At 38.0% G+C, this 18,172-nt stretch overlaps 1 protein-coding gene across 1 annotated transcript in view; it reads left to right on the top strand.

The window, feature by feature from the left end:
- CFAP58 (cilia and flagella associated protein 58) overlaps nucleotides 1-18,172 on the top strand; it is a gene marked incomplete at its 5' end in the record, with an annotated part of 46,047 nt that overhangs the window by 10,201 nt on the left and 17,674 nt on the right. The window contains 6 exons of the mRNA XM_009585456.1: nucleotides 1,374-1,535; nucleotides 3,389-3,535; nucleotides 7,013-7,153; nucleotides 7,502-7,725; nucleotides 9,756-9,867; nucleotides 12,085-12,189. Of these exons, the coding sequence (XP_009583751.1) occupies nucleotides 1,374-1,535; nucleotides 3,389-3,535; nucleotides 7,013-7,153; nucleotides 7,502-7,725; nucleotides 9,756-9,867; nucleotides 12,085-12,189 (891 nt within the window). The remainder of the gene's footprint in view (nucleotides 1-1,373; nucleotides 1,536-3,388; nucleotides 3,536-7,012; nucleotides 7,154-7,501; nucleotides 7,726-9,755; nucleotides 9,868-12,084; nucleotides 12,190-18,172) is intronic.

Below are 18,172 nucleotides of genomic sequence, written 5' to 3'. Positions count from 1 at the left end.
CTGCTGCTGTAATAAAATTTTCCATATTTAGCTATCCCCTATCTTCAAAGTTGGTTGGAGGTACCTGGTAGAATGATCAATTAATTAAGCTCCTGCCCCATAGTTAGACCTCACAAGGCTTTACGGCTAAGCAAGGGACAACATTGTCGACCGCAAACTTTGCAGTTATTGACTATTTGATGTAAACATTTTTTTTTATTCTTCTGCTTTGACATATGAACATAAATCTTAGCTCAAACTGCTACCTTCAAAAACAGAGTCAGGAGAACTGGGTATGAAATGCAGTTGTAAGTGGACTTCTCTCCTGGATTTTGTCCATGTGATTCCTCAGCTTTTTCTTTAATGCTTGATCTTTTTCCCAGCTTTAAGGGTGGCATTGTTTTCTTCCCTGGGCAGTGAACCTGAAAAATTATGTTCTTAATGTGTGTACTCCTTAGTTTTCTTTTTATTTCGTGTAATCTTCTTTCTTTGTAATGCTGGATTCTGTTTGAATACTGCTTGTTTGTGCTTCTTGGTTTTCAACTTTGTACAGCAGGAGGAAGGAAGGTTCTTATGTTTTAAAAAAATAATTAGGAAGCCTATTATAATGATTAGCAACTATTTGTATTTTTGCTCCTTTAATGTAGTAATTCTTATGTATTGTTATGGTGGTAACTGTTTAATAAAGATGTTTATAAAATTTTTTCTTTTTGTTTATTGATACTGCATGTGATTATCTTCTTTGTACAGTCTACAATACTCCATTCTCTTTAGGTAATCTTCACATCATTATTTCTAAACCTTCATAGAAGCAAGTAATGGTGGTTACCTGCTTATTTAGATCAAGTGTAAGTTACATTAACTGACTTTCTTATTATTGTAATTATATATCAACAGTTTGTGATCATGAACAGTTTGTGATCATGTGTTCATTAAAAAAAAGTTGGGTTATTAGAATATAGGAGTACGTGCAGGGCTTCTTGGAAAAACATATGTGTTTTTATTTGCCTTATCATACAGCTGACATCCAAAACAACATACAAAGTCTAGCTTTGCTTTATATATAACCTAAGGCTATTCTTGTTGAAAGCTGTTTATGTTGATTTTATTGAACCCACTCACTGGCAATATTTTCAGTAGCTTGTTTTTAAATTAAATATGTGCACATCTGTAAGTTTTAGTTTTAAACAAAAATAAAATAAAATGTTGTCCCCCATAAGCAATCCAGAAAGCTTAAAATTTTACTTGGACTGAAGTGATTTTTAGCTGTAGCTAAAACTTCTTATCACAGGGATTTGAACTTGTCATCTTAGAAGAAAATCACAAACTCTGCCCCATCCTTATAATCTTGTGATGATGGTTTAATCGTGTTTACTTCCTTCTTTCTGCTCCAGGTCCTCCAGCACCTGAAAGATATTGAAATACGGGAAATGCAGATCTGTGACTATGAGAAGAAAATAGAAGAGTGTGCAATTAAATTAAAACAGCAACAAAACCGCTGTGAAGCTGTGAGAACAGAGAGGAACCTGTGCAGTAAAAATCTGGTTGAAGCTAAGGTAGAAGGATACACTTTTCCTTGTGTTTCTCTCTCTGCTCTTGCTTTTTTTCCTGATCTAATTTTAATTTGTTAAAAGGAAAGCTCATTAGATAAATGGCAGAAGTGGTTTCTTCATTCCTGTGTGTTTTGGGGAAATGAATGTTTTAGGTCCCTGACATTTTATCTGGACAGCTTGTATTTGGACTGGAAATAGGAGTCCACAGTCATCATATGGCAATTTCCCTGCTTCAAACCACACGTAAAATCATGGTACACTGGAGCTACGGGATAATAAAACCCTATCATAGAAGAAACTTTTTCCTTTCCTTCCTGGCTCCACTCTGGTTTATCCCTTTAGGAGTTGTCTGCATGTACGGGAAATAGTGGTCTCCAGATTACCATAATGTTCAGATCAATAAAATCTCTTGGAAAAGACATGCTGGCAGTCTGTTAATATGAGATAAATATCTGATGCTTTACCCTTGGTGTTTCTTTCAGTGTTAGGAGCTCATTTGTTTAAGCAAGTTAATTAGACGTCCTATTTGCAAAAATTGTGTGTTCTTACTATTCTTCATTAAATACAGTGTTATGAATGTATTTGGGTATATGTCTGGGCACCAGATTTTAAATATCTCTCATCTTTTACAATATTGAAGAGATTTATAGGCTATTTAGCAAAGACAGCTTTTAATATGACTTTTGCATTCACAGGAGTGACTGAACATGCAAACAGGTAGGCCTAGAGGCATATTGCTACATGTATTTCTGGTTCATTTAATTTGCCAAGTAAGTATGGAATCCACGGATTTTGTTTTTGAGGGCTGTCAGACTACTAATCAGTACTTTCTCAGTACTGTTTGTGAAGATTGCCATGACTCAAGATCTTGCTTAACTATGTTAAGCATTTCATGCAAGAAAACATAATTTGTCAAGTAAATCCACACCTATGGTGGACAGTGCTGAAAGAGCTCTAAGCTGCCCTGCTTTTGTACTGAAACAGAATGTATTCACATGAAAGGTTATGATGTCTTCTCTGTAAGGTGGCAGCCTCTAGCAGAGGAGTAATAGCTTCTAAAGCTACTTTCATTAGATCCAGAAGAGCATGTCTGTCTAAGCACTGAATTTATTAGCTTCCATTTCACATCACAACATCTGCCATCACTGCAATGAGTTGAAACAGTTTCTTAATTTTGTATGGGCAGGCACATCTGTGCTGTGAGTAAAAGTAATCCTAGTGACCTGATCTCTCTGCAGTGCTACCAGGCTTTTTGTTCTGTGTTTTTAGCTTAAAATATATGCTAAATATTCTCCTACCAGGGACTTCTCAACCTCTGAGCACACTCTTCCCCCCGGCACCTATGTGCAAGATAGCACATAGGCAAAATGGAGGTAAGCATTTCCTATACTCCCTTGCAGGCATATAGGTATCTTACTCATGGGTATATTCATTTGCACAAAAACAGCTTCTCTGCAACATTTGTGCCCAACTGTATTGAAAAACACATTACTAGAAGCATGAATACAGATGTGTAGGATCAGAATCTTATTAATTTGGATTGACCGCTAGTTCTTACCCTGTGTCCAGCACTTTAAATTAAATGGCTTATTATACTCATAATTGATGATCATAATTTTTGTCAATGTATCTTTTAAAGGCTTTTTTACTGCAATGTCATGCTGGCATAAACAAAAAATTGTCATTTAATGAAACTGTTTTGTTCTGTTGGATTAAAAAGTAATGATGTCTTGTGGTACATATGACAGATTTCTCAAGCACTCAAGCATTTTCCAACATCAAAATAGCCTGAACTCCCAAGTCCAAACTTGCTCTTTTTTGATCCCTCTTTGTGATCACATTTCCTGTCCTATTAGGATGAGATAGCAGAAATTAAGAAGAAACTGAAAATTGTGACACATCAGGTAGATCAGCTGAAAGAGGAGATCACAGACAAAGAAGCAGCCCTTGTGAAAGCACATCTAGAACATCAGCAAACAGAGAAGGAGAAGGAATCGTTGAAAGTAAGAGCCTTTACACCTACACCTTCTTACAAAGGATGGTTTCTATGATTTCAGACTGCATCACGTTCCTGGTCTGTGGTAGTTGTTTTGCTGTATTTTAAAAAACTATTCTGTAATTAAAAAAGCACGAGATCTCAGTACCCTTTAGAGGTATCAGTTACATAAATCTTCCATGTATCTGACAAATTTAATCTCTGCCTATAATTATAATCAAAAAGGTCCTGGATTGTCTGTTGGAAGCTTTAAATCTCTTGGTGACTGAACATTTTTACTAAAAAGTTCCATTTTGCTTGCAGAAATGTGGATTTTGGGGATAGCCTGATTCTAGCAAACTTTTTAATATAGACTCTTATAATTCAAGTTTTTCGTTTTAAAAACTTCTTTCTCTCTGCTGTTTTTAAGTGCAAACCCCATTATATTACACTTCACAATCTTGTATTTCTGTGTGACTAGCAAGCATTAGTCTTCTGGGAGTTAGGCTGTGCCTTTTAGTAGGTCCCTCTGCACAGAAAGTTACTTTAATATTGTGGTATAAAGCAGGAAGAATCTGTTTTAAATCAAAGGAAATCTGAGCTTGAAGCTCTGGTTCTTCTTCTCAGCACTGGCTGCAGCCCATCCTTAGATAAGCTATTAGATTTGTGGTGATATCTCAACCCAATTTGCTGCACTCTCAAAAGATTTAAGGAGTTAGTGTCCACAGCAGCTTATTTTTTCTCTTCACTAAGCAGTAGAAAAAAACCAAAACCAGGAAACGAACACCACCCCCCAAAACAACAGTCCTCTGCCGCTTTCCACAATGTTTTCTTTTGTCAGTTTATTGCTATGCTGCAATGACTCGTTGAGTTTTCAGCCCCTCTCAGCACATTACAGTTATGACAAGATGTCAACAGAGCTTTGTAAAAAGGTGATAGATTTGTGTTCTTATACCTGATCTGTCTCAGAGTTGTTCTATCAGTGATGGAGGAGTCAAACAGTGTTTCATTTCCTGTGTGCAGCTTTCTGCCTTAACTAGTTCCCAATTCTGTCTCATTACCTCAGAACTGTCTCCCGTCCATTTGACAAACATATGATTGCTACATGGTTTACCCACTCAATTATTCACTAGCAAGTATGTCCATACACTGACATCACATTACCGACTAGCTTCAGGGCATTGTGGTCTTCTACCTGAGTGTCTCTGCTGAATACTAACTCAGAGGAGAATTCAAAGAGGGAGCTGATTGACACAGGGACAAAAGAACCCAATTATTTGTGTAGCAAGCCAGCTTCAATTTGTCCTGTTTGCACTGAATGTGAAGGAAGCAAGCTGTTCCTGGGAAATCAGTTTAAAGAATGTGCTAAAGCATGGAGGACTGAGATTCATAGGAATAAGATTTTACAGACATATGCAGCTGGCATAAAGGTGTTAAAAATGTATAATCATGGTAAATGAAACAGAGGACGCTTGATCCAAGCTCCATTAAAGCCAGTACAATGCCATCTTTTGATTTCATCTGGCCTTCATACAGGCTTGTGGATCAGACTGGTTTGACAAAGCATCTGAATGTTGAAAAATATATATCTGAAAGCTGTAAGAACTGTGGCCCTCCAGGTTTGAGCTTCTGTCAAGTGCTTTTGTATATTTTTGTAGATGTTCATGCATGTCTCTTTTTTTTTTTTTTTTTTTTAGCATTTTCTAGAAATCTGGATGTAAAACCTCTGACTTCTTGTTGTTGTTCCAGCATTCTGTGTCCAGCCCCAGTTACACCTTTTATAAAATTTGTATTTTCCTCTAGAACAAATTAAAAAAACCTCTTCACTTACCCTAATATTTCAGAATCTAAACAAGAGTTTGGTTTGAATTTGGTTTGAGATGCTGGCATAGGTACCATATAAATTCTTCTTTCTTGCTAACTGTTTTTCTGTTCTTACAAACTCTCTGAAGGAACTTCAAATGAGCTGTGCTGATTTACAGCAGTTTCAGACCTGACCATTTTTCTGCTTGCACAGTGACTGCGCTTATTCATTTCCTTTTCTCTTACCTAATGTACACAGACCCTCATACTGTAGTTTTTAGCATATTTAATCTGATTGAAAGTCCTGTTAACTTGTGGGGCCTTTGTGTGGCTTAAAGTATTTATGTTCTTTACTGTACAAGACACTTCAGATTTATTTTAACTTAGTGCATTCCAGTGAGGAGATTTGTTTGTATGAATGTTTACTGCCGACATCTAATACCACTTCTTGTTTACAACTCGTATTTTTTCTGACATAAGGAGAACACAGAATTTTGATAAATTAAAAAAATGTTATCCAGCAATGCCAAACGCATGAGCAGTTTTACATTTGTAGGCAGCTTTTGCACAGTGTTGATTGCATTTCAATATGAAGTGGCTTGCATTTTTATTCGGCTGATGGATTCTGATGAACATCCAATACTGAGTAAGAGAGATATGAGTGTTACACATACGAGAAAATGAGAATTTTATTAAAGAAAATAAGAATGGAACAAGCTATTTTATTATGACAATGGAACTCTTTCTGTCTTAAATCGATGTTTTTGCAGGTGCAGCTTTCATCATAGCCTCATTCTTTCAGCATTGGATGATGCTCTTCCTGAAAAGGCAGCTTGAACATCATCCTTTATAAGGGTCAGAGTTGTGGCAAAGTCTTTGAGTCAAGGCTTGAAAGTTTTCATATCTGTGAAAATGGACTGTAGTCAGCTAGTTCTATCTTGGCTCTAACTCTTTGCCTAGCAATAATAGAAATTTCTAATAATCCAAGAAGACCTTATTAGTTTTTATCTACGTGCATGTCTTGAATTATAGAGTTCATGACAACAGGATAGAATTATTGGGCAGATTCCAGTGTTTGTTCATGTTTGTGGTGTGCAATCACTGTACAATGCATTACTTCTCCTGCGCTTAGGGACAGCCCCTCTTTTCCCAGTCTTCCTCATCTACGCATCCACTAAAAAAGCACTAAAGCTCTTTAATTTTGTTCTTCCATGCCTGGTTGCCATCTTTTCCACGAATTCTGGCTGTCCTGAGTTGATGCTAATTTGTATTACATAGCATAGATTGTTGCCTTTTTCGGCAAGGTGAGCTATCCTTTCTCACATCTCAGCCTGGCTTTGAACTTATGTCTGCTGGATTTTCATAACATGCTTTCCAAATATGACCTATTTAATTTTTTAAAAAAATTTGTATTAAATGAGGTCCTTCTGAATTACAATTTGAACCATTGTCTTAGTTAAAAATCCATCCAGATTTCTGTTGTGTGTAACACAACAATATTAAAATACTCTTTACAACATTTCTTTAAGGGTCTTCACGCTTGCTTGTCTTAGTGATTTGTTCTCAAAAACTAACAATATGTACCTCTCAGGAAACTGAAATAAAGTATGAGATTTTATTAAAATCCTAACTCTTAATCCCAGGTTTATATAATGGGAATTGTTACTAAGCACAGTTTACCTACATTCTTTGACTCCATCAGGCTGAACTGCTTAAGATGAAAAAACAGGCTCTAGAAACCAAACACTTTATAGAAAATCAGGAGGCAGAAGAGAGAAAACTCCTAAAAATCATTGCTGAAGCTGATGCTGAGAGGCTGAAGCAGAAGAAGGAATTTGACCAGGTAGGAATCTCTAATTTGGCTTTTCAAACACACTGCATTCTGTTCCCTCATTTGTCCAGTGTATTTTTAAGTTCAAGGTCCTCAGCTACTGTAAATGTGGTACTACTAAAGCTTTATAGTGCTGTTGAAACAAAATGTTAAGATACTGAAGTGAATGGAATATGTAGTTTATACTATTCAGGTGACTGAACCCTGGGGAAACTATAAGGCCCTTGCCATATTTCTTTCACTAATAACAGTGAAACCTCTTAATGCACATGATTTTGACTGATGCAAATGTAGTCACGATACTTTGGGATTGTACTGAGAAACTGTAACTGAGATTATTGCTTTGCTCTGCATCCTTAGGTTATCAACGAGAGAGATATCCTAGGGTCCCAGCTTGTTCGGCGCAATGATGAAGTGGCTCTGCTCTATGAAAAGATAAAAATCCAGCAGTCCATCTTAAACAAGGGTGAAACCCAATACCGACAGAGAATGGAAGACATTCGACTTCTCAAGCTGGAGATCAAAAAACTTCGGCGTGAGAAGGGGATACTTGGCAAGACTGTGGCTGACGTGGAGGAGCTTAGGTAGAAAAACTGATTGAATACATTTCCATAGTGACTGCATCCACGATTCTGTGTTTGAGACAGAAAAGGTGTTTTATGCATGGTAAAGATTTGTATCAACAAACATTATACCTTGGAGAAGGGGATTGTTTGGTTTGACCTCAAACACAGACTGGATTAAATTCATAAAACAATTTATCAGCAACCAAGAAAATTAAAATATATGAAGGAGGAAAGGAGGAAGAGAGACATCTGGCCAAAGTTGAAATAGTTTCCATATTTCCCCTTGTACTGTGAGTTACTGCCTACAGAATAAACTTGACAGACAGCAGCAGAAAAGGTGTTCATAGTTCAGTGAGCTACTTAGTGGTACCCAAGGCCCGAATTAGTGGAACTGCTTTTTATTAGGCAATCCACAGAGATGGGGAACATTTGACATATTTATAACAGACTACTGCACATTTTCAGAGTTCTCTCCTTCCAGATTTATAAGTAGGCTTGCTCTCTGAGAAAGATTTAGTTAAATTTTCATTGAAGGTTGTGTTTCTTTAAAACAGAAGTTTAATAGCCCCAGACTGATTTATCTCCTCCTTCTCTGGCTTAATGTTTCCCTTCTTTTTTTTAACCCTACAGTATTTGGGTGTATTCTTTGCTGATGGGAAACTATTGTCATTTTCTATAGAATCAGTCTTGGTTTGTAAGGAAAGGCAGCTATGTTTTTAGCCGATAACCGTCATACTAATTCTATGTAGCTACCACTGTTTTGGGTGAAACCTTTAGCTTAACTGTATCATTATAATTCCATGGCTTTCACTGGAGCAAATTAACTTCAATCCGCGATCTGTCCTATTGACTCCAGTGGAATTATGCCAGTTTGATTTGGTGTAACAGAAAAGAGAACTGGGCACAAAACATTAGCAATTGCAGTTTTCATTGACTGACTGCAGACAGGAATAGGATTTGAACTTGCTGCCCACATGCCTTCAGCTGAAAGTCTGTTACTGTATTGAAACTCAGTGACGGTATTGAAGTATAGTGCAATGCATGCCATGATGGGTGGATCAATTCTCACTAACTGCAGCAGCAATCACATACTTTAATGAAGTCCACAACCATCATGAAAACTGCCTGTCGAAAGACTCCATTTATCACTTGTGCTGCTAATTAGCTTTCTTGATTTGCCAATTGGAGGTGTGGGTTTTTTTCCTCTTCCATAACCTTGTCCAACCTCACAGTTAAAAAAAGACCTTTTTCTCTCTAGTGAGCTAAATGCAACTCTGAACTTAGTAGGAAAAGATTCAGTGGGGGAGTAGGCACATGGTGATCTTCCACACCTTTTCCCCTCAGAGAACTTACAGGATCTACCCACCAAAGTGATAAGGGTTGGACCACTGCAGAATATGCCTTTTTCTTCCTGCCCCTCGACCCCCTCATCCCCACCGTAGAACTGTAGCTGATAAAGCATCTTGGGAGTGCTCAATTAATTTTAAATTCAGCTACAGATCACCCCTGAAATTCCTTGAGGAGAGGTAGTAAGAGTAAAAGAAATCAAACTTGGGTTCTCTAAAGAACAGTGTCCATCATACTTAGGTCCTAGAGTGTGTTTTATTTACTGGATTGTGTGAGCCATGTAGATTTAAAACCTTCTTTCAGACACAAGCTGTCAAATTCAATACAAGGGTAACTGGGTATGACTCCATAACTGCTTTGTAGGTTACTCTAGATGAATTAACTGTCCTTCTGGCCTTAATGTACATGGGAAGATGTGGGCAGTGAGATCCAGTAGGCTGTGGAGTACATGCCCCAGGAACCGATGAAAAGTCCCTTTTTTGAGCCATTCTTACTAAAGTGAGTGAAGAGGTCTAACCATGTTATCTTACGATTCCACCTGTATAGTGGTATCAGTGTTGACTATTAATCACAAGAGTCACTTTGCCAGTGCCGTAGTGCATGGGAGAATGGTTTGTTAATGTTAATGTTTATTAGTGCCTTGGTCACACTGATGTGGTTTTGGTGTGTTTTTTTTCTTTTTGTTTTATGCTGGTCTTAAGACAGGAGGTTCATCACATGCAGAAGGAACTATTAAGGGAACAGACTCGGTGCAAAGTTTTGGAAGAAGAACTGGAGAATCCTTTGAATGTTCATAGATGGAGAAAATTAGAGGTGATGTCTCAGCATTTCAAGTTCCCAAAGCCCATATTACCAAATCAGTGACACAGCACAAAGCGTATTTAGTTTACTGTTATGCAAATTATGCAGAGGGGCAGGCAGACTGAAATTTCCATAGTACCAGTGGAATGGTTGGCTGCTGGATGGTTTCCTTGCACAATGCAATCAGTGTTATTTTTGTGTCACTTTCTCCATGAAAAATTGCAGAGCGATTTGTAAAGAGCCAGTCAAACGCTAAAGGGAATAAGAATGCATAAGGTGAATTTAGAAGGAGGTGATTCCGTAATATGGATGATGAGAAGGAGGATGATACGGGAAAGATACAATCCTACCCTCACCAATTACAGAGATGTATATGGGAAGAAAGTCAGAATTAGAAAGGGTAATGGAACAGGTAGACTGGGGAATGGACAGACATGAAATCAGAAGGCAAATTACATCTGTGAGAAAAGGAAAAGGCCTTCACATAAACAGTGGTGGACTCCCAAAGATAGCCATTCCAGGTAACGTGAGTTCAACTGTTACGTAAACAACAAATCTAAATTGTCGCACTATTCGAACCCACAAAATGAAGGGGAAAAATAAAAAATCTGTCAAGCACAGACCAAATATATGAACATCAATTGGTATCACTGGATATTTTCGAAGTAAGTCAAAGCCAGCTGAGATTTCTCCGTTGCATGGATCTCTGATCTGACGCCAGCCTAGGTTGCTTAGCTGCTCTAATAATGAGTGGTAATGTGCTAGTCCCTACAGAAGCACAGGTGAATATTTTGGCTGTGCTTACTAGCATGATAGTTAATTTCTGATCTTTCCATGCTGAGCTTAAAGCTGAAAGGTGTGCTTAGGTTTTCTCATGGAAGGGAGATAAAATGCAGGGTACTGAACTAGGTAAAGACATCTAGGTACAATCTCCAGCAGCACCTTGTAACAAAGGAAAATCAGGCCAGTCAAAGCATCCAGTGTTGGGAAAAGGAATGCATGAATAGACTGATAATGGGAAATGACGTCTTTCCATTCTAGGTCACTGGTTTGTATTTGGAACACAGAAAGGCCAGCAGATGGCAAGATCCATATGAAATAATCCTGATGGGGTTTTGGTTCAATTCCTAATGAACAAACACCCTCATATCACTACACTTCTCACAAATTGGCACCATGTTTGGGCAGTGCTATAAAAAAATCAAGGACTGAGTGTGTCATGGGGACTGAACTACTTTTTAGCCTGGTTTCTCAGGAAATGATGTTGTGTTGTGAGCACTACATGGGTGTCTGTGTTAGTGTCCCAGTTACACTTGAATTGATTAGTCAATTTAGATAAAATCAGACAAAGGATTAAGAGCCATGAGATACCAAGTTCCCTATAAGCTCGAGCAAATATGCATAGAGCGGGACTTTACTGGAGCCTTTAGTGCAGCATGAATTTAATCCTTATGAGCCACCAGAGACACCACATGAGAGAGGAGAAACCACGTGGGAGAGAGGTGTTGTGAATCCCTGAGTGGGGAAAAGCTTCAGTCAGAGTTTTCTCCTCATTAAAGGATTCAACAAGAAGGTACATAGTGGTGGGAAAATAAGCTTTGCTGGCTGCTGCTCACAGAATTATTTGTTTGCTCCTTAGAGCTTCCTCCAGATGCAACCTGTGACAAAAGAATGAAAAGAGAAGGAGAAACATTTACTAGCTCCTGGTCTTAACTTCTCAACCTGTTTAAAAAGACTATATTGCAGTTACTCTTTCTTTTGTTCAAGAGAAAATCTTCCTCTCCTTAAAACTCAATTGACACTGTTTGAGTCCTTAAAACAGTGGGAAGTACTTGCACTGATCTTCATATGTCAGTGGGCAGTTTCAGTTCCTGCTAAAAATTATATACCAACCTCCTTTTCCTTCCTTGCCACATGGTTCTACCAATCTTTGTTGGTTTGGGGGTTAAGCTCTGAAGGACTCCTGTTTATATTAGTTGTTTTGAGGAGGATTGATGAGGGTAATAGTGTTAAACATGAACATGCTCCAACTGATCTTCAAGAGGCAGAGATTCCAGTTTCAGGACTGCTTGTATAAATGCCATTTAAAAAAATGGCAATACTCCCCCTCTCCCACCCCTTTTATATTTGTCACTTTTGGACACTTAGATATTATGGCTTTCATTTGCAAGAAAGAAACACTAACTTGTTGTAATGTATAGTTTTTGAGACTGCTTTGCTCTTGTCTAGGCCAGTGACCCAAGTACCTATGAGCTGATTCAGAAAATACAGAGACTACAGAAGCAGCTTATCAGCAAGACAGGTGAAGTGATAGAAAAAGAATTGCTCCTTCAGGTACTGCAGCATCATTATTTTGTTGTATCTTATTGACATATATGACTTACCCTGCATTCTCTGTCTGTTCAGATGTGCTTCCTGAATGTTATTTAGATGCATGACTTTGAATTTCTTTTGCATGCCCTTAGAGAGCTTTAGATGGCAGCACTGACTCACTGAAAGAGAACAAATAGCATCTGATTAGTTGATTTTTATATCCTGGTTACTGATACCTGGACAACTTTGGAAAATAAAATTAAAGGTTTGCTTTAGTTTATTCACGTCATAGATTAGTTTTCAAGTCAGTGTTAGACTTTTGGAAAGGCTTTTTTGTCCTTTTAAACATGCCTGTTATGACCAGGACATGAAGGAAAATCCTTGTTTGATTCCATTTGTGCTTAGCTTGGCTTTTGGCAGAAGGAATCCTCCAGAGTTTGTGTGATTTAGATATGTTGCTGTCTGGGCCATGTTTGACTTCAAGGTCTTTGTGCTGAACTTTGCCAAAAAGTAATTTGTGTGATAGCTTATCTTTTTATAACTGTATCAGATTTCCCTTAACCCCAGTGATACCAACAAGATTTATGATGTAGAATCAAGGAGTGACTATATTGCTGTAGTGCAAATATTGCTATCAAATATAACAAAAAAGGACTGTCTTTGGGCTTCAACTGTAGGTGTAAAACTGGGAAATCTGTCTCCTTCTCTCTGGTGACTGTAGGGATAGCTACAGTTTGCCAGCTCTAGGTATGATGTTAACATCTTGGTCTTAAATACCCTAATAGTCTTGATATCTATGTTGGGTATCACTCAATGGAGAGTAGAATGTGACCTGTAGCTCCTTCTGTCTTGAGAAGAAGCTCAGCAGATGTTATCAAAGCAGGGTTTGTCTCTCTTTCTTTACTGTTTCATAGGAAAAAATAGATCTGCAATTTCATTTGAAGGTAATGTATGGTGTATTATGCCTTTGCTTGGAAAAATGTAATCTTTGTTGCATAGCACTGAAATGCTGTCAGTGAAATACTTTGTTAGCTTATACAAAATGTAGCAAAAGTATCTTCAAATTTGCTGTGCTTTACCCATGCACAAACCCAATTCTTTTAGATTTTCACATAATTTCTATTGCATATCTTGCCTTATCCTTAGTGTGCTCCCATTTAGCTATTATCCTTATTTAGAAGTGAAGAACTGAGATGTAGAGGTACTGAGTTGCCTGTCTAAGAAAATCTTTGAAATAATAGGTATTTGAGCCTACGTGACTATACTAGCCATTGGCACAATCTTTCTGTCTATGCAGCAGTCCTTTCGTGGCAACTCTACATTTTTTTTTATTATTTTCCTAGATTTAAATCAGAGTTTGGCTATATGAAATTTAATTATTATATCTAGAATTGTTAATGAGATCCTTTGCGTCCTTAATTCAGGCACCAATTTCCTGTGCAACAATGCTGAAATGAAGGTCTCCCTCAGTGAGATTGATGGTAAAGAAAAGGCCAAAAATATCACACTCCATATTCTGTTCAGAGCTTCACCATCAACATTTCTGAGCTCTTCTCTGGTTTGCCACGGTGTTTTTGAGTCCTCCACAATGACTGAAAAAGGGCTCTTTCATAGCAGGGCATGGGTAAGGAGAGGTAACCAGAGATGGAGGACATTTCCTCAAAGGGCTGTATGTCCTACTGATCATTGGCGTAGGGCTCGCAAGCTGAGTGTACTAGCTGAGCTTCTGCTGAGTGTCTGGATAACCTTGTACAAGTCATTTTATTGTTCTTTGGATTGGTTTTCCTATATTCATTAACATGGTACGATGATAATATCTGTTTTGTGAAGTGCTCTGATAGTCAGTAAAGCAAAATGCTTGCTAATAACTTATGAAACTGATGCTATCATGTTCCAGACTCCTCTGGTGAAGGAGCGAGCCCGAGGAACACCTCCAGCAGAAGGAAATGAACAGAGGGCAGTAATGGTAACTTTCCGGAGGGAGCTGAGCTGTACGCACAAGAAGGGTTGCTTCACCAGGCCCCCTTCTGGCAGTGTATCCTTATTCAATAGAGAGTACAGGGTTTGATCCTGACTGAAATTTACCATTAAAAGAAACAGCAGCAGTGTAGCTCCCATTTCTGGAATTTTTAATTTTTGTCCCCTCAGTATAATTCATCTTGCTTAGTGAGTTTGCTGTCTGGTCAATGTAACAGCCAGTGTATAAGGCACTGCTTCTCCATAACGTCTGATCATTCCGTTTTTTTTTTTTTTTTCTTTTTTTTAAATCCTGGTAAATCCCCTCAAGCTTAAAGGCATTCAACATCTTTTTTTTTTATGGGTCTCTCCTGGAAGTCAGCTCAGTTCAGTTCAGTCAGTCTCTGCTCATTTGCAGGATCGGGGGAATTGCTGATGACTTGGCCTGTGCCTAGGTGGCGGAACATGCCCTGTATTCAGAGTCAGAGACTGCGGGAGCTGAGGGATACAAACTTACTAGTTTTCCTCATGTTGTGTTTGCTTGCATAAGTCACATCTCCTCACTCCCAGTCATCCTCATCCACATCTTGTGCTGTGACAGGGGCATAGCCATTGTGTGTATCTGCTTTAAAACGATCTTAATCTCTTGCTTGCCATACATAACCATTTTTGTGTGTGTGTGGCCATCATGCTGGCAAATAGGATATTTGTTGAAGGTGAAACTTGTGAGTGTCTCTGTCTGTGATTTCTGTGTGTGCATGTTATGTAACTTAAATTCCCTTACATCGAAGTGTGGTAATAAAATGGAGTGCAAAAAACTATGTGGATTGAATATTGAGTATTAGAAACACCTTTGGAATTTAGAAATAACCCACGTCTGGAAATAGTTGAGCTCAGTGTCAGCAACCTGCAGTTTGATTTGTAGGATATTCACCTTGCTGCATCCTCATGCACAGCCATAATGTTTGTATAAGGAAAAAATAGTTCCATTTGTATTGTATGCACTGTAGTTCTGTCTTCTGACTGTTACTCTTTTTTTTTTTTTTTTTTGCAAATGGTCTTTTAAATAAAAGCTAGTTTATGCAGGGAACAATGTTTCAGGATGAGCTGGATATATAAATGGAAATTTTTGCTAAGTAAGGATCACGGTATATAGATTCATGTAGAAAAGCATCTGCTTACTTTACCTGCTCCTGATGTATATTTGATCATATCCTTTTTATTAGCTTTTTCACTATTTCTCACCTGTTAGTTCTTTAAAAATGGTGCAGCTGTAAAAGCATGCTACAACCCATGCTATGTGATTAAAAGAATGATTCGCTATGTTTCAGTCAGAAAATTTTGATTGCTGACAGTACAGGAAGAACCCAGCTTGACTCTAAAATCTCATACAAAAATATCTTTCTTAACCTGTCAGCAGGGCACATTTTTTCTATCAGACATTTACTGAGAGGTATTGAATATGCAACATGATGAATGTTGGTTTTTTTAGAATGACTTTTCAGAGTTGAACACTTCAATAAAGGTGTAGAAAGATGTCCCATGTTATAGAAATTATTAAACTCTTTTCTTGTTTCTGATTTATCTGTGCCCTGTAGCCACAGCATTTTGGGTTATAAACTATCAGCTCTCATACACCAAATAAGTGTGGACATCCTGAGACTTTGAAGAGTAGCTGCAAAGCAGGCAGTCATATGTTCTCCTTTAACTCAGGCATTCTCACAGTTGTGAGCTGCTGTGCTGGTGAAAAATGCTGTCTTAAAAATTGGATCCAAAACCAAGGTCTTGACTTACAGTCAGTAAAAATCCAATGGCATTTTTGCCAAACATAGGAAATGTTACTTCACGGTTAGCCAGCTTCCATGTTTGAGTCATTACCTTCCTTATGAATTTGTGCAGTTGAAAGATACGGCATTTTTTGGTTCTTTTCTAAACCATTGAGTAATACTGCAGGGCTTTGCGGAGAAATACGTTATGTGTTAACCAACAGATTTCAATGATGGGTGGAGGTCTTTGTGAACACATGTGGTATGAGCAAAATGTGTTGTATAGCCGTAAGGTATAAGTATTAATAAACAGAAGTGCTCTGCTGATCCAATCCTGACTGCAAAAAAAAATACTTGCTCACTTTGTATGTGGGGCAAATCCCTCACGTGACTGAAGCTCTACTGCATACTGAACAGTGATGTGGTAAACTTGCAACGTAATGTATTACCTTGTTAGGATTATGATTAGTGTGGTTTTAGGAACATATCCTATTAAAAGTGAATTATGCACTGCTTTATTTATTTCAAATTTAGTTCTTTCTCTTCAGAGTGAACTCCTCTAATTTGATTTTATGTCTGACTGAGCGGAATTTTATTCAGCTGCATGTCTTGGAATGGATAACAGTGGGAAGGTTCACATTATATGTCAGTTACCTCTGTTGTCAGTCATCTCAGAAGATTGTTCATAAATGTAAGAGAGTGATGTGCAACCAAGATTATTTGTGGAGGGAGGCAAAGGCAAATGTGCGTCATTTAAGCCTTGCATGTAGTAGTGAAAGTATTGTTCTTCTGTACATTTATATGTTTAATCACTATTGTTTTACGTTATCAACAATCAAAGACCAGGACTGGGCAGTCAGAATGTGATGTTTCCAGGCTGTTAGCATCTTGAGCTCATAGTTTCAAAGAATGCAAAGGCAAAAGGCATGATTAGCTCATATATCTGACTCAGAGATTACAGCCAGGTAACACCCACATGTCCTTGTACTGAGCCAAGTTTTGAGCTAAGTTTCAATCCCCCCAAAGAACTGATGGTCCCACTGACAGAGAGTAGGAGGAGCAGAGGGGATGGTGCGGTCTCCAGTATAAATCAGCAGAGTTTCATGTCAGGAATTCTAAGATATAGGGAGGAGAAAGTGAAAGGGACTTTCTCTGTGACCTTGGGCATGTTACTTAGCTTTTGCATGCCTCACATCAAGTAAAAAGGGAATAAAATCATTTCCACTCTTACAATGGTGTGTGAATGAATATATTAGAGACATGACTCAATTCAGTAGTAACAATAGGTAGCTAAACACTCAAAATAGGCAGATGTTTTATTTCATTTGTGCTAACTTGCTAGTAGAGTTGTTCTATCCCATTTGAGGTTCTTGTTGCTATAGTGTCTGAACATACACATAACCATCTTTATTTCTCAGAGCTGGTACTATAGTTTCATAAAGAAATCTGCTTTAGAACAGTGTGTTACCATGTGGGTTTATGCAGGCTGGCAGCTACTGAAATTAAAGTTTTTTTCTCAGCTAATGGAGGAGCTTTGGGATTTGCTTCCATGTATTTGTTATAAAAAAAATTTCTGCCCGTTTATTATCTAAAATACTGGTTTTTTCAATCTTGTATCATTTTTTCCAGCCCTGTTCATGAGAGCCTAGTCCTCTTGAAAATAATTTCTTTTCCTAGCTTGGCAGTTTCTGCTTGGCAGCATGCTTCTGCTACGTTCTTCATTGCTCTCACAGTGCTCATGTAGCTTCCATTATACAGCATGTAATGCAGAAAAGTGTGCTCAAGTGCCGAGCAAGAGATTTTCTCATTGGACAGCCTGCTAGGGAAATAGGAGAATACACTCCTTTTACCTGTCTTTATATTGGTATTCTTAAGGCCCAGTTCTGTTTTATTTTAGGGATTATCTGTACATCTTCAAAACGGCTGAGGTTTACTTTACCCTCTCAAATTTAACATTTATATATTTTTGATGCTGAGTATGGATTCTACTTGGATTTGAGAGTATAACCTACTTACATGTTACATGTAGGGTAGATAGTCTGAGTTGGGGATTTTTTTGGCAGAATTGTCTATTTTCATAAAAATAACTGCAATTCACTTCAGGAAACTAATGACTGTAGAATCCCTAAGAGTCTCTTTTGACCTGCCCATTATTGTTGCTCTGTCATCTTGCCTTTAGAGGGATTTTAGCAGGGGTAGTTTGGGAGAGTGCTTTGTGCGCACTGAAACTTACAGGTGAACTGCAAAATCCACTGCCAAAATACAATCCTTTCTTTACTGCT

Source organism: Fulmarus glacialis, unplaced genomic scaffold (genome assembly GCF_000690835.1).
Source record: "Fulmarus glacialis isolate BGI_N327 unplaced genomic scaffold, ASM69083v1 scaffold8249, whole genome shotgun sequence".
NCBI classification, from domain to species: Eukaryota; Metazoa; Chordata; class Aves; order Procellariiformes; family Procellariidae; genus Fulmarus; species Fulmarus glacialis.
The sequence above is the reverse complement of the archived record's forward strand: the minus strand, read 5'-3'. Positions and strand labels throughout refer to the sequence as shown.